The sequence below is a fragment of the Scleropages formosus genome, chromosome 5 (genome assembly GCF_900964775.1).
Source record: "Scleropages formosus chromosome 5, fSclFor1.1, whole genome shotgun sequence".
Classification (NCBI taxonomy): domain Eukaryota; kingdom Metazoa; phylum Chordata; class Actinopteri; order Osteoglossiformes; family Osteoglossidae; genus Scleropages; species Scleropages formosus.
In genome coordinates, this window is record NC_041810.1 from 2,320,886 (window position 1) to 2,337,723 (window position 16,838).

The window sequence follows — 16,838 nt, forward strand, 5'->3', positions numbered from 1 at the left end:
ATCATTCCTCAAACACATGAATAAAATTAATAGCCAAATTAAAGTGACACAGCTTAAACACAGTCGACACAGTAAACATACCGCTAAGTCTCATGCATAATTCACAGGCTCTCCTAAACAACCCCCCAGCAGTTTCAGATCCCCACAACACATCCACTGTTAACTTGCTGTTTAACAGAATTTAAGCCTTGCTTTTTGCATTTTGCTGGTGAAGTGTTCAATATGTAGCTTCCATCCAATACTACGAACAGAAAACAAAAGACTAACAGAAAAACTAATAGACAATGCAAGCCATAGAATTCAGGGATGCCCATTTTGCCCAAAGAAATTACATATTAAATTGCCAAATGGGAACATGAACAATGCAGAAAGATGTGACCATTTTCTTGCCCTTAGCCATAGCCCCCACATCTGAGAAAGGAAAAAATTATGTTTTCAGTGTAATATTTGCCTGTAAATGTTCGAAGCAGAATAAATAAAACACTTGTTCTCAAGGGAGTCTGATGTTTATTGGGTTTGTCATACAGTTTGGGTGGGAAGGGCAGCATATGGTACAAAAATTTCACCGTCTTCTTGTACTTTCACACAGAGGCTCAAACCTTTTAACAGAAGCCAAGACTGTCTAAATAATTAGGGGTTATTTTAATTTATACAAACAGGGTCGCTTAGAAGGCAGTCATTTGGGCCTGATTTGTCGTCATATCGAGGGAAGGAGTTTCTATCAATGAATCCTGTGAGCTGGACCACCTGTTAGATCTCTGTGTCCAGAAAACATCTCTGATAGCATGAAAGCCTAGTCTCAGGAGTTTTTATGGTTAACATTTCCAAGCTATTTCTCTCCGACTGAGGCCCAACCCAATTTGACAATAGCTGTAATAATTGGGAATCTCAGCTGTTTGCAGAAGCCTCTAAATCAGGAAACCAGGTTGTTTCAACAACAGTGATGTGAGACAGAGAGAGAAAGAGCACGAGAGAGAGAGAAGAGAGAACAGAACAACATCTTGTTTGATTTTTTTTTCCCCACTACTGGTTGCAATGTGAGTAAATGTATTTGGAGTAACTTGGGACTGATTGAAAGGCTGTGGCTATTTTGCACCACTGATTCCAGGACACAGATGCAACAGAGAAAGAATGAAAGAGAATGTGAGGAGAGATGGGGAAAAAAGAAAAGAGGGCCGAGGGTACAGTACCTCCATGGTCTGTGACTGATGCATGGCTTTGATTGCATTCTGTGCCATAGCCCTGGTAGAAAACGTGACAAACGCACAGCCTGTAGGGGGGACAACAGGAGAGGAGCAGGAGGAGAGACAAGAAAAAAAACAGAACAAGACAAGAGGGTTGGACACATCGTTGTTATAAACCCCAAAACACGAGATTGCACAGAGAACGAATCCACAAGGAGACAACACTATTCACAGCAGGCAGTACAAAGAACATCAACAAGAGCTCTTTTCCCTCCCACTCCAGCCTGGACGTGTTCATCTAGCGGAGCTCCAGTGACAACGTACACAACAGCAAGGAGACTCTCAGCCTTCCTTCTGCTGTATGAGGAGGAAGGTCCTCCGTTTACACTGATGTTCACTGCTGTTTCCTGGCAGCTTTACACCCAGAACACCCAAGCCTGGCAAATGGAGCCCGTTTCATTGCCTGCTGAAAGGGGGGAGGACCGAAACATAGACTGGTTTGTCAAAAACTGATAGGGTTCTGCTCCTTCAATTGGTGTACAACATGATGGCCTTCAGAGCATTCCTGGTGCTGGTGAGCAGCTAGGGATCCAGTCCATTCCCACTAAGATGGCACAGACTGAAACCATCCAGAACAGGGCTGACTGTGGGCCTCCAAGTAATATTGGCCACGAAAACTACACTGGGTCCTCGTTTTATAACCGTTCGAGTTACACATTTGTGCAGGTACATTTTTTTGTTTATTTTTAATTGTTTTCTACTGAACAATCCTCACCTGTCTATTTTTTAAATTTGTTGCAGAGCAAACAATGCTTCAACATGCAGCCATTAGCTGGCAGGAAAAAAAAAAAAAAAAAAAAAACACACACACCCAAACAAAGTAGGCATGTGAGAGGGATTAATGCAACTCATTTCCAGGTTGTGTCTGGTACTCCTGTGTTGGTGATCTGTAAAAAGCTGACATATCTGACGGACAACATTCAGCATTAGAGAGAGATTTGTGGAGATGATGCATTTATACTTTCAGTTAGTTTTAATTTCAATGTACTTTGAAGTGAAAAATATTTAGTGTATTTTATTTATTTTAGCTATACTTTTAAAGAACCCATCCAGTGAATAAATCAAGGTACATCTCCATTATTGCACTTTTATTGATTGCATAGAGAAAAAAAAGCTAACAAAGTAGCCAGATGCTGTTGTGTTCAACATTGTATGTGCCATTGCAAGTTAATAAAATACAATATAAAAGTCCTGTGACAGACTGCCATCCCATCCACAGTGCTCCCTGTCTCATACCCTACGTTTCCAGGATAGGCTCTGGAACGCAGCAACCCTGCATACCACGAACAACAGATGCAATTAAAAAAAAACCGAACTTGTGAATAAATAGAGGGATGTTAAACTTCTACTGACTGCAAAATAGTGACTGGATTTACAAACAGACTTCCGGTCAAAACTGTTGAGGACCCAGTGTACTTTGCCATACAACATGAACCAAATCTTCTAATGGGTATTACTGACTGCAGCCCCTATAAATAAACAAAATATGAAGGAGGCAGGAAAAGGCTTAACAGGGGTGCGGTGGCATCTGAAGAGGTGTACACACAGAGTTATGTTACTGGTGCGTGGCTATACATGGGAGCAGACAGGAGCTGCTAGATCAACAAGCCATGACTAGAGTGTCAAGTGAAACACATAGCAGGAACCTGAGCAGAGGCAGAAAGAGCGAGATGAGAAAAGTGAGAAGAGAGAAGAGGGAGAGGAGAGAATGTGACTTCCTCCATAGTTCTTCAGTCTGGACTGACAAGAACAAAGCTGCTTCAGTGGAGTCCATTCACATCTGAATCCATGACCCTCTTTCTGTATTTAGACCAGGGTTCATACTCCAACTACAGTATTGAGAGTATAGTTAACAGCAATGCAAACTATAATGGAAGGAAATTTACACTGAACTTCCTTTAGAGAATTTAACACTTTATATTCACATTTTACATATTTACATTACATATTTATTTAGCTGATACTTTCCTTCAAAGTGACTTACAGTGTTAAGCTACCTACACCAATTTAGCCATTTATCCAGCTAGGTAATTTTAATGTATCAATCAAGGTTAATTACCTTAATAAAACTATGGCAGGAGGTGGGTGTTGTACCCAGTTTCTTTGAGTACAAGGCAGTAGCTTTAACTGCTACACCACCTGCTGCCATATTTAAATATTTCTTTAAACAAGGAAATAACTGCATAAGGTTTGCCCTCAGCAGGAAACCTTATCTGCAGTGACCCATTTGCTTGACGCATGAGATCTTTTTTTAAGAAACTAACTTTTTCAATTAGTTGGCCAAAGTGCAAAACAGTGCCTGGCTTCCTGTGAAATATTTTTCTGCTCCTGCTTTATTCGGCAGAGGGGGGACTGCGGTGGCGCTCCAGCCGGGACCACGAGTGCCATCCTCAGATAAAAGTAGGGTAGGTCCCCAGGCCCGCTGTGCCCACATGTGAACTGCTCCACATTTCATTAATAGCAGGTAGGAGAAGCGTGGCCTGATTGATAGTGCTGTTCAGTACTGGAAGGGGGTTGGGCCAGAGTTCTGGGCCAACAGGGATGAACGGCTGGCCCACTTGAAGGACTCCGAGGCCTATTTGTCAGTGTCTGCAAGTGCTGCAGCCTTGCCTTTCCCATGATCCTTTTATCTGCTAGATTGTGTTTTGCTCTCCATTTTCTGGAAATGGAATTTTCTCCCTCTGAAATGTCCTTAAATAGATCTCTCTCCTTTCCCCCTGAGGATGCTGCTAACTCAGGGGATGAGCTGCACCAGTCAAATATTCATGAGCACAAAAGAAAGGACCTACAGGAGAAGAGGAGCAGAGGATGGCAGAGGGGATGCTGGGAATGTGGAGGATAGTCTAGATGATGCTGGGAGGAAGTGGGGGAACGAGGGACAACAGCGTGGCTGGACAGCAAGCAGACAAGGAAGGACACAGAGAAAAGCAACAACAACAACAAAAACAACAAGAGCAACAACCAGAGAAACACAAGAGCAGCAGCAGCAGCAGCATAGCCCGAGTGACAGGAACAGAGCCGTCACTTTCACACCAGGACAGACGAGGGGAGGCTGACATCTTTGCGCTTTTGGTGTCTGAGAGGAGGTTTAAAAATAGCAGAGGCCCTGTGGGGGTCTGACAGATAGTATTAGGAGCGCTTTTATTTTCCCTTCTCTCAAAGCTGCACCTGTCCCATTCCTGCATACGGGTGGGGGAGCTCCATGCTGGGGGCTCAACATTTTGGGTCGCCAGGGCAACACCATCATGGATCCCTGGGACCAGTCACAACCTGGCTGTCTCTAAGCTAGTGGTGTCTCACAGAGGTCAGAAACCAGTGTGCATGCAAGTCAAATAGAGAGAGTAAAAAGAAGAAAGAGAAAGTGTTCTTACATTGATCATGTCTACATCTACAACTAGAAGGAAACTGGAAGCAATTAGAAAGGAGGGTGAACCACAGCAGTGTAGTGCTGGTACTACTGCCAGTCCCGTCTTGACCTGCCATGATGACCCCCCCCGGACCTCCTCTGCGGACCCCGCTGGGTGGGTGACGGCAGCAAAACAGGCTTTGTGGGGGGGCGGGGCTCAGCACAGGGGTGGGGCTAGAATGGTGGGAGGGGAAGGGCTTGTGAATAAGGGTGCTGATTCACGGGCGCTCTCACCTCTGCTTAGCCCATCTGGCCCACGGAGGATCCGGCACTCCTCGATCTGCCCGAACGCAGAGAACATCACCCTGATGTCATTCTCGTTGCACTTCTTTGACACCATTCCAATGAACAATTTTCTGTCTTCCACAGCTGGATGAAAAGGAGTGATAATGAAGTAAAGGAAGATAAAGGAAACATTGTCCACTGCTCAGTACCACAACAAACTAGCCTCTCCTACCTCTGCTGGTGCCCCTACCCTTTGCCCATCCCCACCTCATCATGGCACCTTGTCCTCTCTCCTCACACTCCCAGTACAACAAGTCCTTTTCAATGGGGTGCCTAGCTGGCTCTGTGTGACTCTGGCAACAAAAACATGTTCTTTCCATCATGGACCCATGTTTCTGCCACAAGTGAATGTCACACAGCAAGCTCTGTAGCTCAGTACACTGGCTCCTTGTGTTACAAACGTTTACGTTTATTTACTTAGCAGACGCTTTTCTCCAAAGTGCCTAACAATGGATACTATGTAGTGTTACCAGCCCACACACCTTATTCACCAAGGTGACTTAGACTGCCAGATACACTACTTACAATGGGTCACTCATCCATCCACGTGAAACACACTCTCTCTGTGTCACTCGCACACTATGGGGGAACCTGAACAGCATGTCTTTGGACTGTGGGAGGAAACCCTCACAGACACAAAAAGAACATGCAAAGTCCACACAGACTGACTGGGGATCGAACCCACGTTCTCTCGCACCACCCAGGCACTGTGAGACAGTAGCGCTACTCGCTGTGCCACCGTACTGCCCACGGGTGAGCAATGTATTTTCAAAGACACAAACGTTGTCCAGACATATATATTTTATAGCTATATTCTTACAGATTACAGAATCCAAACCACAAAAAAAAAAAGATGATTTCTGTTTTATTGATAGTGTAGATACTGAAGACGGCAGAAAGTGATCAGATATCACTTTCTGGGGATAGCCGGTAGCGCAGTGGTTAGAGATGCTGCTGTTAGATCTAAAGGTCGCAGGTCCGATCCTCACCTCCTACTCTATTACCCTTGACCAAGGTACTTACCTTGAGAAAAATTGCTCCAGTAAAACTACCCAACTATATAAATGGGTAAATAATTGTAAGCTTGTGAGAATTGTAATCTTAACACTAAGTTATTTTGGAAAAAAGCATCAGCTAAAAGAAAAAAAAAATGTAGATATAATGGTCAATATTGTCCAGAGGATGATGCACGTTGCACAGACTTATGGGACAAGTCGCTGACTGATTAGGAGGTGTGGAAATGTCTTTTTTGTTTTCATTTTCTGCAACCTTAAACTAGTTTAAAAGCTAATAAAATAATGACATTGGTCTTATGAGCTATTTATTATGGCTTTACCCAAGTTTTTTTTTTTTTTTTTTTTTTTTTTAAAAACAGAATCTGACCAGCAAATAAACTGAGGGACATCTTTATACACCGAGAACTGATGGTCAGAGAGACTTTGGATTTACAAACAAAATTAATTTAAGAACAGACTTTCAGTCCCAATAGTGCTCTTGAGCAGCCAGTGTGCAGTTATGTGGTTCTGCTTCCAGCAGTTGCTGCAGTTCCATATGTGTGTGTGAATTCTTATGTACACATGTATCTTTGTGTGCCTGACAAAGCCAGGTCCACTATCTGTGTGTGTGCTTTCACAGACTGCTTTGTATGGTCCCTCCAACACATTCGATGTGATGCTAATCCAATTCATTTTTAATGAGGAAAAACTGTCAGCTCTTACCAGGAGGCCAAGGAGATAAGCAGCCTGGTGCACTCTGGGAAATCAATATCATACTTATTCTGTTGTTAGAATTGTTTGTGCATTTTAAACACACCGTCAGGATATGTAAAAGATAAATATTGTTTCATATGGTTTCAAAAGCTTTGTGCCTTTGTACATGGACTTTATCACCCCTGGGAAAAAATTAAGGAGTCTCTGGAACATAATTAATGCATATAAACAAGAAAAAAATGAAAAGTGTGATTCAAGCAAGCAAAAACAAAAATGCTTTGCTCATATTCAGTGGCACCACTGAAGTAACTTTTTCAAAAACTTGTCACTGAATATTTGCTAAAACTTACATCTGAAATTTCTTTCAACTTTCATAAAACAAGTGTAAACAGAGAAATTCAGCCTACTGTAGTTATGACTGAGAATCTCTGCCCTTCCTGGTCGACTTTAGTTTGAAGGATTTTTAGCTGATAGAAACAAATTTTGCTTTGATATCAAGAAAGCAACTTGAATACAGCTGTAAGGCTGGTTCATTTTAAAGCTTACATATGGAACTCTATCAAATGTCAGGTTTCATTTTACGGTTTAAAGCCAACAAAACCGTAAAACACCAACATAGAATATGCACACAAAAGAATTTTATTATTTTAATAAGTAATTACTTCTCCCAAAGCAATGGTACAAGTGCCCAAGTCAAAACCAACCCTTGTAAAGGGCTTTTGGCTTTTTAGTAGCAACACAGCTATTGAGATTGACCTTGCACTTGTCCCAATACATTGTTTAAGCCTAAACAGTCACCTTACTATAGATCATTGAAACAGACACTTAACTTTGTGTAAGTTTTTTTTTTTTTTACCCAATGTCCTCTTTACTAGGAGGAATCTGGAGGTGGTCATGAACCAGGTAAACTACCAGAATGACTTTATCCTGCCTGATTCATCTATCGCCTCTTTCCTCCCATGACACACTCACCATTAGACTTCTCGCTGTCTGCCGGCTTCATCTGAATGGGATGATGCATCTGGGGGTGAAAAGGAACAGGCATCACTCAGGTGTCACCATAGTACCAGTGCAATAGGAGCTGAGAATCCTGTCAAATCTGGAAAAGGTACAGATCACCCTGTTCTTCTTGATGGTTTCACCTTCCTGACTTTTCCCCTGACTTAGCTTTAAGCTGGCACCTATTGACAGTGGAATAATGTGAGGTAAACATTATGTATACATAATCTGTTCAGCTGGATGCGCATTTCCTGTCCCAAATTCTGTACTCCTCTCCATTAAGACAAACTAGTTTAAAAATCAAATTACAGAAGTCCACCTAATCGGTGGCCTGGGCCTGGATTTCGGATACATCAGGACAAATGGCATGCAGCATGTTCCCATTTTTGCATCACTCCTCTTCTCATTACACACGCCAGCTGTGTGATCTGTGGTAAGTGCAGTAAAATGGACTCCAGATCTATACATGGCAATCAATCACCCTGCTCAGGCCCATTTAAGAAGCCTCAGACCTCTGCTGACACCAAAGGGAGAGGTGGTGCTTTAAGTTAGATCTTTCTGGAACTCCTGAAGTTTACACAGGATCCCAGAGAGCTACCTCCCCGCCAAGGAGCACAAGGCTTTCATCTTCCTTTTAGTGTAAACTTCACAAAGTTCCTCCATCAGTCAGGCTTTCTGCAGTCCTCACCAGCAGCCAACACAAAGAAAAGGCCACAGGTCTATTTTGACAGTGGCTGTCACTTCTCCTGCCAAAAGAAAATGAGTTACAAGATTTACCCCAAACTTTAGACTCAGCCTGAGCAAAAACTCCAGTTTTTGTAGTAATGGACACGGATTGTGAATTATGATTATTATCAAATCCTTGGCATCTTGACTGTGGCTGGAAGGAAGGACTAAGGAATTTCCAACCTTTAGACTACAGCAGGCCTCTGTTTTCAAAGCCCAAGGGAACAGCTTCTTTCCAGGGAACTTTTTTCCTGTCAGTGAGAGCTGTCACTAATTAAAGAACCCCACCCAACTCCTGCAAAACTCCCTAGGGTCATGCTTCATTAAAAAATAGTCAACCAAACACCTGTATCAGATAGTCTGACTAACCATGGAACATGTCAAGAACAGAGAACGTGGATCCATCAGGTTCAACACCACAGGAAGTACACAAACACCTGCAAATGCGTCCCTCTGTTACAGGATTTAAAACCTCCTCCTCAACTCCCAGGCGATGAACTTGTATGAAAATGCTAGAAAACTGAGGGCCACCTGAGGACACCTGACAATACAGAAATCTGGGCCCCCAAATAAAATGGTCTAAACTTCCAGCTTATTGACAGTGAGCCCAGAAGCATTATTCCACTTATATAGGTCTTGTATGCTTTTCACTGTAAACACTTGGCATCACAGCAGCATAAAATAAAAAAAAAACCAGGCAGTAAGTCTACCCAGTCTACCCAAGGACTTTGACAGTAGCGCCTCTCATTACATGCACCTGATCTGGGGGTAGAAGCTTTTAACAAAACAGAGCAATATGCCACACACATCCTCCACACCTTAGACAGACCAGACAGACAACAAAGATGGACCAGCACACAGACAGGCTGGTATCCAGGATACAAAATTATCACCTATAATAAACATGCTCACTATGACTACCAACGTGCCCATTACGATAAAAAAACGAAACTGTCAACTACTTTGATATGTCACAGCCCTTCTAAAATGCAGTCAGTTCATATTTGTAATGTCAAATGACATTTATTGCACTCTTATGCATCTGCTCTATTAATAATTTAAAACGGAGAAAAAGCAGACCGCATTCTTCTGGTTAATTCATCATGTGATGACATCCACTACACCCACACTACACACTTCACTGGCACACTTATAAAAATGCCAGAGACTGGGATAGAAGTGACACATACCAAGATACTTTCACCATGAACTGCGACCAACCTCAACCATTACTCACAGCTTTTGGAATGGGATTCATGCACATTTAGCTGACTCAAACACTTACATACCAGTACCAGGTTAACAATGACAAAACTGGCAACAAACTAATTTGTCTTAGTCTACTGTATTCAGTCTTCAAAGCAATGAAATTCATTGGAAATAGTTGCTAAAAATATGATTTGACTTAAAAATTTCAATGATACAAATTTTCCAGATGATTAATTTTCTTTAGTTTTAAAAAATTTCCATCTGTTGTAGAAAAAATTTCCTAATGCTTCCATCAGTTGGCACCACTTTCACCGATTTCATACAGCTCCCTTCCACAGTGTATACAGATTGTGTCTGGTGTTTAAGTATCAATCAATAATGACATGTTGAAAGTGTTGAGATGAATCTGTCAAAAACCAGCACTAAATAGGTGTTTGTGGAAAACATTAATTTCTCAGTAATTATAAAATTTGTTTTTAACTTAAATGTAGTTAAGTAAAAAATAAAAATAAAAAAAAAAGTTGAAAAGTCAACATTTTAAAGATTTTTTTCTTGACTTTTACAGAACCTGACCCACATATAAATGATGGGGTGTCTGTATTATGACAATTTTGTTTACATAATAAAGTTAAAGGTGTCCAGACGCTGACAAATACTGCACACATTTACAGGATGAATTAGCTGACTATCAGGATTGATTTGGAGTTTCTGAAAATTATAGCATTTGTATTATCAGTAATTTTAATATTTGAAGTTAATAATAATGTAATATATATATTTTTAAAAAACAATGTACATTTATCCAATTAGCTGACACTTTTTCCAAAGCAAATGTGTTGTTACCCACAACTATTTACCTATTTATTCAGCTGGGTAATTTTACTGGAGCAATTTAGGGTATGTATTTTGTTCAATGGTCTCACAGTTGGAGGTGGGATTGGCGACCCTGTGTTGCAAAGGCAGCAGCTCTAATCACTATGCAACTAGCTACCCTACAGCCTATAATATGCCCTCATTTTGGGTTTGTTTGAGGTATTAACAGTGCATAAAACCAGTGAATAATTTAGGGATCTCTAAATTTTATTCTTTATCACAACTTAGTGTTAAAAGACTAACTTTGGACTGGCTATAGATTTAAAAAAGTTACAAAACTGCCCCAGTTGTGTTCTTAAGCTGTTGAACTAGTTTATGTGGGGGTAAAGGAACCAACGTGTGTAAACCATACTGCTCCAAAGTTTTGCCCCTGGCTTGGATGTATATTGGTTTTGTAACAAATCATCTCAGGCTAGTATGTCAGCAGAGAAATGCAAAGGGCTACTATACCATCCTGAGATCCCCAGAAAATTGTTCAACACATGTCATTTAGAGAACTGCTAGGTAAAATAACCAGCCTGCTTTGTTGGTTCAGACTTCAAGATCTATCTTCATTTGTGTTTTTGAGTGACTGCTTCTTCCCCCAAACCCAACTCATCACCCAGTCCAAAAGGCTGAACTGATAGTTAAACCAACAAGTTTGAGAATAAAACAAAAAAAAAAAAAAAAAAAAAAAAAAAGAAGAAAAAATCTTGAAGAGGTGGCACCCTGCCAGGCAGACTCCAGGACTGACATGAAGACTATTCCCTTACACAAACACAAAGCCAACAGACTGGACCATGCTTGGTCCAAGGAGACTGCAGCCAGTCTGAGATGCTAATAAAATAAAAATAATGTTACTGTTCATTTTCCAACATCTCCTTCGGTGATCTAATCCCGACCTTACACATCCACTCTGGTGGAAAACGTCTACTTTCAAGCAGGACTATACATGAAGCTGAGGCCATTACTTCAAAAGGTCAGAGCTGGCCTTTCAGCCTGCTGACGTGCTAGCGCTGAAGTAGACAAGCATAATCTCTATCTGCACATCGCAGCTCACGGCAGAACTGGAGAGCGGACCAAATATGAAAAGGAGAATACTGAATCTTGCTACTGTACCTTCGAGAAGGTGTTCAGTATAACCCTGAAACAATTCACATAGAATACAGAGCTTGCCTTGCCACGGATGACACACAGCATTGGTGCTAGAAGTAATGTCACATTATGAATCTTTGGAGCAGTCATACACAGAATTTGTGCTTAAAAAAAATAGTGCTGGCAAAATGCCACAGTAACAACACTTCGTAACAAATGCTTCTTGGCACACTAGCATTCAAATTTTATTTGCTATTCAGTTTACCAAGATGTCAAGGAAGGACTTTGGGGGACAATAATTAAAAGTAAATATTAAGTAATATTGAACTTTTCCTCTACTCTCTCCATTGGCTTCCTATAGATGCCACAGAAGTTCAAGACTCTGGTTAAAACCTGCAAGACATGACCACTCCAGAGACCCCAAAAAGAGCGATGTTCTCCTCTACTTCTGGCCACTTGTGATGTCATTCAAAAGGGGTCCAAAATCAAAAGGCCATCGGTTCTCGGACCAGCGTTGGACTTCGATGTGGTGGAATGAGCTCTCCTTTCCTCAGAGCTGCTGAATCCCTTTCAATATTGAGGAAGGGTCTCAAAATGTATCTCTGTCCTAATCTGCTTTATAAACTTGCATCAGACCATGTGTTATAATTTTTGTTTTTCCAATTCTGTACGCTGTTAATCATGTAACATTCACAAGAACCACCACTGGCAGTTGACAAATTAACTAGAAAATGAATAAATACAATCATTTATTGATGATTAAAATGCAATGTAATGGTATCTTTAGTATTGTCGCTCAATACAGCAGGCACTGAAGTAATACAAGAGGCAATCTTTACACAACAGAGTATGTGCATCAAGCAAACAGCAGACACTCATCCTGACTTGTTAATTATTATGCAACCTCAGAGAAACTCAAGGCAGTATGTCGACAGTGTGGGAAGGTGCGCTGAGGTGCGTTGTGTGGACATGCGGCCTGTAGGCCTCTTTCCCCATGTGGTGTGGCAGGCGGGTGCAAGGGGGCAACGGAATCATGGGCATGCTTTCTGCTGACCGTCTCCAAGCCAGACAGATGGGCTGCTCTGCATGAGCTCAAGATCAATGACCAGCACATGGGGGGATGGGGCACAGAATGACACCAGAATTTCAACAATATGCATGTCGGCCTTTCAGATGGACTCTGCTGCTTCAACAGCCAAAATTTACATTTTGTGGTCTTTCAGTGCAATATGACACTGAGTTTAAGGACAGTGAAGAGAGAAATTGCTAAGTGGTTGAAGTGGCAGAGGGTGACCTGCATCCCTGCAGCCATTACTGATCGCATACCAGGAATTCCGCTCTGCTCTTCTGCACAACCAACACATTTAGCTAGTTCTAAGTTATTTAATTATTTAATGTAATGCAGAAATTGTATTTTCACCGAGATGTACGTCGCTTTGGAGAAAAGCGTCTGCTAAATGTATAAATGTAAATGTAGCTGTGTTCACTGGTGCAGAATCTTAATCAGTACTTTACAGAAACGTGTCTCTCTAGTGTGCAAGTAAGGCCTGTATGTTAAAGCAAAAAGCCCAATTAATACAGTGCCTGATACATTTGGGCAAGCACCACATCGGCTGGCTTCGCCTTCTACAGTCTTGTTTGGAGAGGCATTTGCTCTCCGTTCCTGCAATTATGGCCCTAATTAAATTGATTGCTGCGATGAGTGTCAGTAATGGTAGCGCGATGGGGTTTGCTTTGTAAGGATATGACGGCGAAAAACGCTCTCGGAGCGTGTTTACATGGGGCTCAGTGAGGCGGCGCAAGAAACGAGGAGTGTGCAGATGCAGGAAATGGAATTGATCCCATGTGCTCGGTGCAACAGAAGCATTGTGGGTGGGGGGGCAGCAAAAATCCAACACTTCCACTGGACTCAAACGCTCAGGGGGGGATTGCAACCTAGCAGTACCTTCACACTTACAGAACCAGAGAAGTGCTGGGCCTGCTTCTGCCAACGTGTGAAAGTGCAGCATGAGCAGATTGTGTGCAACTACCTGATATAAACTGCACTCTCAGCTGACTTCCACCTTACCTGTCTCTTAATGGCTGCCGAAGACCCATCTGTACATGTATGTGTTACCCCCAGACAAAACACACTGTTCACTGCAATGCAAAACAACCATTTTACATCGAGCCCTCACAAGATGACCCTGTACATCGTAAACCTCACAGCAACTGATTAAAAAAATTAAAAAAAAAGGGCATTTCTTAACTTTTTAAAACATTTTTACAGTCATTTTATTTCAGCAATGGGTACTTTGCACAGCTTCTATCACAAGCAAAGATACACACCTGGGTATCACAAAAAAAAAATTTTGTTACCAATATTAGAAAATATGCTGTTGGTATCACTGTCAGGTATAAAAATATATTTCAGCATTATAATGAATTTTTGGTGGCATATTTTTTGCCAGGAACACATTTTATTTTTTATAATAAACAATGGTAATTCAACCCCCTCACAACAGGAAATTGCCTTACAGTAATTTCATAGAATGAATTCACCCCATTAGGCAAAGAATGGGTGTACCATTTTTCTGATATTAATTAGGACAAGAGGAGGATTTATGGGTCCCAAAGGCATTTACTAGTATCAGCAGCATGCTGATAAGGTTGTGTTATTAAGTTCAAGCTTTAACTTTGTTTTTGTGCATTTATTTTTCCACACAATCACTGCTTTAATAAAATTATGAGCAATAATGACCAGGTTAATAGACAGACAGATACTTTATTGATCCCCGAGGGGAAATTAGCAGCAGAAAGCTTCTTATACCTTCATGCTTTTGTCTTTAAACTGTGAAGTGTTTTGGCTTAAGAGTGGCTGTTGGTTGTAAATTAGTCATGTAAATGATGGAGTGAATGACAAATCCCATTTCTTATAACTTGCAAAAAGAATTCTGAATTGACAAGAAATGTATTTTGACTGTCAAAAAAAAAAAAAAAAAAAAACTGGCTTATTACCTCACCATGGTTTTTTTTTTCTTTTCAGTAATTCTGCAAGCTATCATGTGGTTGTCATTATCAGCCAGGAACTTGAAAATATTTGTCATTTCAAGTCCAGATCTCACAGCATGGAGAAATTAAAACTGCATTTAGAGTCAACTGGATGGGGACCAAAAAAAAAGTGATAAATGATTACTAATGCATAACATTTAGAGCACATTATAAATTGAAGGTACATTCATTACTTATTTAAAATTCAATCATACACCAAGATATGCCCATTCAAGTTATGAGAATTTGACTTTGTAAGAAGTTTCATTTAACACCCCTTCTTTCGCTTACAAGCGCTTCTTTCATCGATGGAGAACTACATTTGGATTCTGCACCTCCCAACAGCTGAGCAGCGTGATGCATTTACTAATTTAGCATAGCATTTAGCCAAACTGATGTAGAATGATTATTAACTAGTATTGAGAGGACACCTTATTTCAAGGTAACTTAGTGTTTACAATGAAGTAATCACTCCAGAGAGTCAATCACACATTTATACAGCAGAGAAATGTAGCACATGCACACACACACAGAAATGGCAACTGAGACAGCAATTCACCTTTACCATATCTTTGGATTGTAGAAGGAAACCCACACAAACACAGAAAGGACATGCAAACTCCATAGACTGGTCAGGGATCAAACCCACATCAAACTGTGTAGTCCAGGTGCTGTGACGCACCATTCCAGCTTGTTCAGTGAGTGTGAATTCATTTGCACTGTTCTACTGATTCCTTTTGTATTTTCTGTTCTGAGTGTTTTATTTATTTATTTATTTATTTTTTTTTACATTAAAGGTTGAATTAGTATATAAACATTTAGAAGCGTATGTATGTATGTATGTTTTGTCAGTGTTAAGTGTATGGTACACAATAGCTACAAACAGAGCTGAAAGGGCACTGGTGGACAGTCATTACTATCGAAGTAACTGGATGGCAATTTTGGGACCTGGAGCACATAACATTTTCCCACTGAAACTAATGGCAATGATTTCTTGAATTTATGAGAATTTACCTTACAAAGCATTCTTTGGGATTGCATTACCAAAAAAACACCTCATCTGCAGTGTTATTTAAAGGCATGAATCCCACAACACCCAGACTCTCCTGCCACGTAATGGACAAGTTGGCAATCTCATTCTATGCCAACAACAAAACCTTAAAAAAAAAAAAAAGGAGAGAACCTGATAACACATACAAGAAAACAGTATGTCAGCACATATCAAGTAAGCAAGTCTACCCAGCCCTATTATCTGATAGATCACTGCATGTACCATCTAGTGCTTTTCCTTACAAGACAACTGGATTCTTAGTGCTGCTAACATCAATGTCAGACAATCCTTTTTAACACATGCCTGAAGTTCTGAAGTACTGTTTATTTTCACTGGTATCCAGTCTTGAGTGCGATAATGATCTGTTTTTCTGCCCATTCAGAGGAGCACATTTCCTCTTTGCTGACATTTCAGTGATTGGGACACTTTTGGTGTTTGTTCCAAGTAAAACTGAATTGTCACCGGTTCTTCGAGGTCAGCATAAAACCATTCAGCAGCCAAAGATCTGGGCAAAAAAAAAAAAAAAAGAAAAAAAGAAATCAGCTCCATAACTGGCCATCACATGGCCTATTCATATACACAAAGTAGCCATTGCTCCTTTGGTATGTAGGGAATCACTCTGCACCCGAGCTGAACTCTAACCCATCACCATCTGCATTTATTCACTTGACACTTTTCTCCAAATCGACTTACAGTGTTAACCATTTATACAGCAGGGCTTTTTTTTTTTTTTTTTTTTTTTACTGTATCAATATAGGGTAAGTACCATGTTCAAGAGGAATCTCAAAAGTACATGAAATCTGAATCTGGCTCCATCAAGCACCAGACAGTAGTTCAAGCCACTATGCCACCTGGTGCCCCACCTACACCAGACTCCTTCAAGCTCATCTCCAAATTTTAAATTTCCTTGATATATGAAATGTTTGAGGCCTTTGTTCCGCTAAGATGTAGTAAGTGCAGTTCAACCTCAGTCCATAAAAAGCTGGATGACGAACAAGATGACGATGGCTCTAACAGAAAGAAGGCAGATGGGTCAGGCTGCTGTCATCCAGCCTGTTTTTAAAATTCATCAGCTGTTAGCTAGCAGCTGATTAAAAAAAAAATATATATATATATATATATATATATATATATATATATATATATACACACACACACACACACACACTATTATATATAAAAATTAGTAATCAGTGGTACGCTGATGGGATCTGACTTCACTCTTTCGCAAT

The 16,838-nt window shown here is 40.8% G+C and overlaps 1 protein-coding gene across 11 annotated transcripts in view; it reads right to left on the reverse strand.

Annotated features, from left to right (window-relative positions):
• Positions 1-16,838, reverse strand: part of LOC108926675 (CUGBP Elav-like family member 2) — a 140,559-nt gene that overhangs the window by 22,547 nt on the left and 101,174 nt on the right. For 10 of the 11 annotated variants that reach the window (XM_029251839.1, XM_029251838.1, XM_029251837.1 and 7 more), the window contains 3 exons: positions 7,617-7,665; positions 4,885-5,019; positions 1,191-1,270 (listed from right to left, as the gene is read on the reverse strand). In XM_029251839.1, coding sequence (XP_029107672.1) covers positions 1,191-1,270; positions 4,885-5,019; positions 7,617-7,665 — 264 coding nt within the window. The remainder of the gene's footprint in view (positions 1-1,190; positions 1,271-4,884; positions 5,020-7,616; positions 7,666-16,838) is intronic. The other variant, XM_029251846.1, reaches the window with a different exon arrangement.